This window comes from Lipophrys pholis (assembly GCF_963383615.2).
Source record: "Lipophrys pholis genome assembly, chromosome: 18".
Lineage (NCBI taxonomy): Eukaryota > Metazoa > Chordata > Actinopteri > Blenniiformes > Blenniidae > Lipophrys > Lipophrys pholis.
In genome coordinates this window covers 2023399-2027632 of record NC_137646.1, presented here as the reverse complement: position 1 = coordinate 2027632, position 4234 = coordinate 2023399, and the positions used below count along the sequence as shown (strand labels likewise).

At 39.2% G+C, this 4234-nt stretch overlaps 1 protein-coding gene across 1 annotated transcript; it reads right to left on the bottom strand.

Annotated features, from left to right (window-relative positions):
• Nucleotides 1-258: 258 nt before the first annotated feature.
• LOC308124069 (C-type mannose receptor 2-like) lies at nt 259-3893 on the bottom strand. Its single transcript, XM_080486871.1, has 8 exons — nt 3778-3893; nt 3574-3616; nt 3175-3342; nt 2391-2615; nt 2073-2172; nt 1739-1974; nt 1144-1401; nt 259-876 (listed from the first exon to the last, which is right to left on the bottom strand). Exons 1-8 carry the CDS (start codon nt 3778-3780, stop codon nt 842-844), a joined length of 1068 nt encoding a protein of 355 aa, XP_080342997.1. The 5' UTR covers nt 3781-3893; the 3' UTR covers nt 259-841.
• Between the last annotated feature and the right edge of the window lie 341 nt (nt 3894-4234).

Genomic DNA, 4234 nt, shown 5'->3' with positions numbered 1-4234 from the left:
AATGACTGACAGATAAAAAGCATAAAAAAAAAAAAAAGGATACCTACAAAAAAGTTTGTTTTGGGGGATTAGCATTGGCAGTATTCCTCCACACTGACTCTGTGCACCGTTTGCAAGTTATCCCTGTGTATGTGTGGGTTTTCTCACATAGCCAGAGCAGTATAGTGAGAAAAGGTGGAGGCCAGAGTGAAAGACTGTCGAAGTTATTCTTTAGAAAATAAAGATCTTCAATGTGATTTACTACAGTGACACAAGTTTGGTTGGAAAACAACTATTTATTTATTTTAAATCAAGAACTGAAATGAAAGATGAAAGGATGAGACCAGTCACAGTCATGAAATTATGATCCTTGGTCAAATCTTCCCCTCACGTGCAGTACATACAAAACCCCAGCAGATGTCACTATAATCACGCTCAAGCGCTTGTCAATCGCTTTCAAGGAAGCTTTTTCAAATTTCACCACCACCAAGCAAAGGTGCAACAATCCACAGAACAAAATCAAAATGGCAAAGCAAAATCACAAATCCAAGAATCCACGAGACAAACAGACAACATCCCTGCATAATGTCGCCTTTTTTAACTTGTGTGAACAATATAGAGAGTCAGGACGAGAGGACAGCCCTGAGCAATAATATGGAAATGATTTAACGATGACAGAAAAGTGGAAATAGCTTCATCAAAACTCATCCCTGCCACTCTTGCAGTGACATTAATTACACAAAGTGATGCTATGCATTTATTATATATCATATAATTGTCTTGGAAAGTGACTTTGAATGTAAAAGGTTGAAATCCTTCCATGTGCGTCTCCAGTTGGATCCAGTAGTTTCAAGTAGTAGACTTATACCTCACAGAATAGGATGACAAGTTGTCCTCCTCCATGAGCAGAATTTAAAAAGAAAAAATGTTAGAAAAAACACAACAAACACACAGAAAATATGTCCATATTGGGAATTGAAGAACACTTTTCAAAAGTATAATTTAAAATAAATGATGGTTAATACTAAAAAGGTAATTTATATTAGTCTCAAATCGACCAAAATAGCCTCCTTGTCCGATTGTGAGAGTTTATCGCTTGAACTGAATCTGACTTTCTAATGTCGTTCATCTGAGTGTTTGATGACACGAGTCAAGACGTCTTACCAGTGACTGCATTAATGCTGACTCCGCCGCTTCTGACGCTCCCAAACACAGAGAAGACAGTGAATGTGTACTCAGTTGCAGCAGAGAGAGATGAGACTGTGTGAGTTACTGGTCCGTCTCCATCTGGTGCTCTGATGTTTGTCTCGGCACCATTAAACTGGAGGATGAAGCTGATGTTGTTGTTCACTTTGTTCCACTGCAGAGTGACGCTGGTCTGATTTTGTCCTGTTGACCTGAAGTCTTCTACAGGAGCTGGAGCTGAGAACCACAGAACAACTTACTTACTATCAGTGGCAGAAGTGAAACAGAATGACCAAACATGTTTGTATCTTGTGTTTATAGAAGCACCAATTTAACACAACATACATATAAACTATTGTTGGATAGCAGGTTTATGTAAATCGTTCAAACATTTGCATTGTAATCCAGTGACGTGCCGAGAGATGAGTCACTGATTCTTTCAAATATTTGTAAATGGAGTTTATGAAAACATTGTTTTTGCAATAAGAATTTGCAAGGATGGAATAAGTCTTATTGTGGGATCTCAACGCCACAAGCTTGCAGTATTTAGTAGTAAAAATAACATATATATTACTTGCTGTGTAACAGACAAAAGGCCGTTGGATGGAGCAGCGTTCATCTGACCACAGTCCTGACTCCAATGATGTAGCGACGCACGTCTGGCCTGGAGTGTTGGGCTGGTTGTTCTCCCAGTTTCGATATAGAGAGTCACTCCCATCAGACCAAACTTTTCGCCGATACAGACCAATCCACACATCCTTACCATCTGCAACTCTCTTGACCATTTCATGTTCGGGCTCGTTTCGTATGCTGTGGAGGGAAGAGTAGCAGATCTGCATCGTACTGTATGTAAAACAAATTCACTGATTCATGGATGGAATGAACAAATTAGTGAGTTCATACGGTACCTGGCCAGATCGACATAGTTCTCTCTGCAGAACCTCTGAGCTTCTGTCCAAGTGCTGAATGTTTCAATCCTAACAAAGGTTGCTTTTCCATTCAATGTACCTGGAAATATAGACACTTTTTTTTCTTTAATAAACAAAGAATGAGTTCTTCTACTATTTGCTGTGAATCAAAATAAAAGAAAAAGCTGAATATTTGACAGTAGTTTCTAAGGCAGTGACTTATTCAACACATTTACACACAGCCTGAAGTATTGACATTTCTGGAAGCTCTTGTCAAAAAGTAATGCTTTTAAAATGTTACTCTTTAAAAAAACTCACCACTGAAGCACACAGACTGACGATTGTAACTGCAAGGCCAGTCATTCCATTTGCCATTGAATGACCTCTTAAGTCCTCCACAGTTTTCTCTTCCATCATAATTGTCAGGCTGACCACTGTACCAATTTCTATACGTCGCCTCTCCCTCGCCATAGAAGCTGCTGTCATTTAAGGACCACATCCAGCTGTTTTGCAAGTCATCATGAAGACCAATCCAGGCTTTTCCTGCTCAAATAAAAGATGTTGATTCGGTCAAAAACAAGAGAATTGAAACTTGCCATTGTGGATTATTCTGTGTGTGTTGGAGCCATTTGAGACTATAAATGTTCTTTGTCAAATTGGTGCAAACTTAAGTGATGATAAGGAATACTATTTAAAGTTTTCCTATTTTTGTGTTTTTTAGTTATTTTGATCATTAGAAATGTGTGGATCTCTCCTCCTCCTCGTCAGGCCTTCCTCCTTAGAATCAGGAGGAGGTGAAGCTGTGAGTGTGGAAGGAGGAGGGAGTGATGGTTTTTCTACCGCAGGCACACAAGCCTGTACAAACTAGAATTTATGTTAAGTATTTGTATTATTTAAGAACGTAAACCACAGAGAATATTTTTTGTTTGTTTAAATAAATAGTACATCTTTATTGTGAAACCTGGAAAATCTCTCTGCCAGTGTTTTTTACTTTCTGCGAGTGGAAAATCTCCTCAATGTGCAACTCTAAATTTAGATTTTTGGGACGAAAGACTGGCCACAACAGTGTGTGTCAAATACGGTGCAAGTATTCAGGACTCACCAGTATCGCTCGAAGTTGTGTTTCCAACTGCATCAACGTCAGCTGCACTTTGAATCGTGGCCAGATCAGTGAAGTCATCCCTGCACACACGCTGAGCGTTTGTCCAGCTCAGAGGAGTATTTACAAAGTTGTAGTGAGTTTGGCCAAAACCTACATTGGTGATCACTCCTAAAGCAAAACAGAATATACAATGTATTAATCAAAAGTATGCTCCGTTTGATTTGCTCTTCATCTGTCACTATTTTCCTGTTTGGATGTTTTTCTTTCCATCCCCTTTGCTTCCTGTTTTCTCCTGAAACACACCCATCCTCCGCAGGGGCCTTGTCATCCTAACAAGGTGCAGCAACACTTTAGAAACATGAGCTACAGATGTAATTGCCTTTTTAAAATTGCACCAACCTGTGAGAACAAAAAGCACCAGTCCTCTCTCCATGAGGTAAACCTTTGAAAAGATGCAAAAAAAAAAGTATTCTTTCATTTTAAAGCTTAATTCCTGATCACATTATTCATGTACATGCCACATCTGATATGGAACATTAGGAAACGTGTCATAAAATAATTAATATTAATCTAAAAATAACCTTTAAAATATACTGGACTCACCATTGTCTCTGTAACCTCCGGAGCTCTTGGGAACACCGACAGTGACTAAAGGCTGGTTTGGCTCCTATCAGTTTTCAGCAGCTGTGACTGAACAAAGTGTCGCTCTGCTGCTATATATTCTGTGTTTTTTCTTCTTCCTCGTGTGTCTGTGTGCTGGGCGGAGTCAACAAGACCTGCACTGGAGCTGAGCTGCACACCTGAGAGTATGTAAATAAGTAAGTACGTAAGTAAGTAAGTAAATTTTATTTCTTTAGCGCTTTTCACAGACATGGAGTCACAAAGTGCTTCACAGTAAAAACAAATAAAAACAGAGAAGAGAAAAAAACATCTTAAAAACACAACAAATGCCGTCAGTCGGCAGCGTGGGTCGATTAGACTAGAATGTTTTGGCAAACAAATGTGTTTTTAGGCACTTTTTAAAGATGTCCGCTGAGTCCAGGGAGCGCAGGTCAAGTGG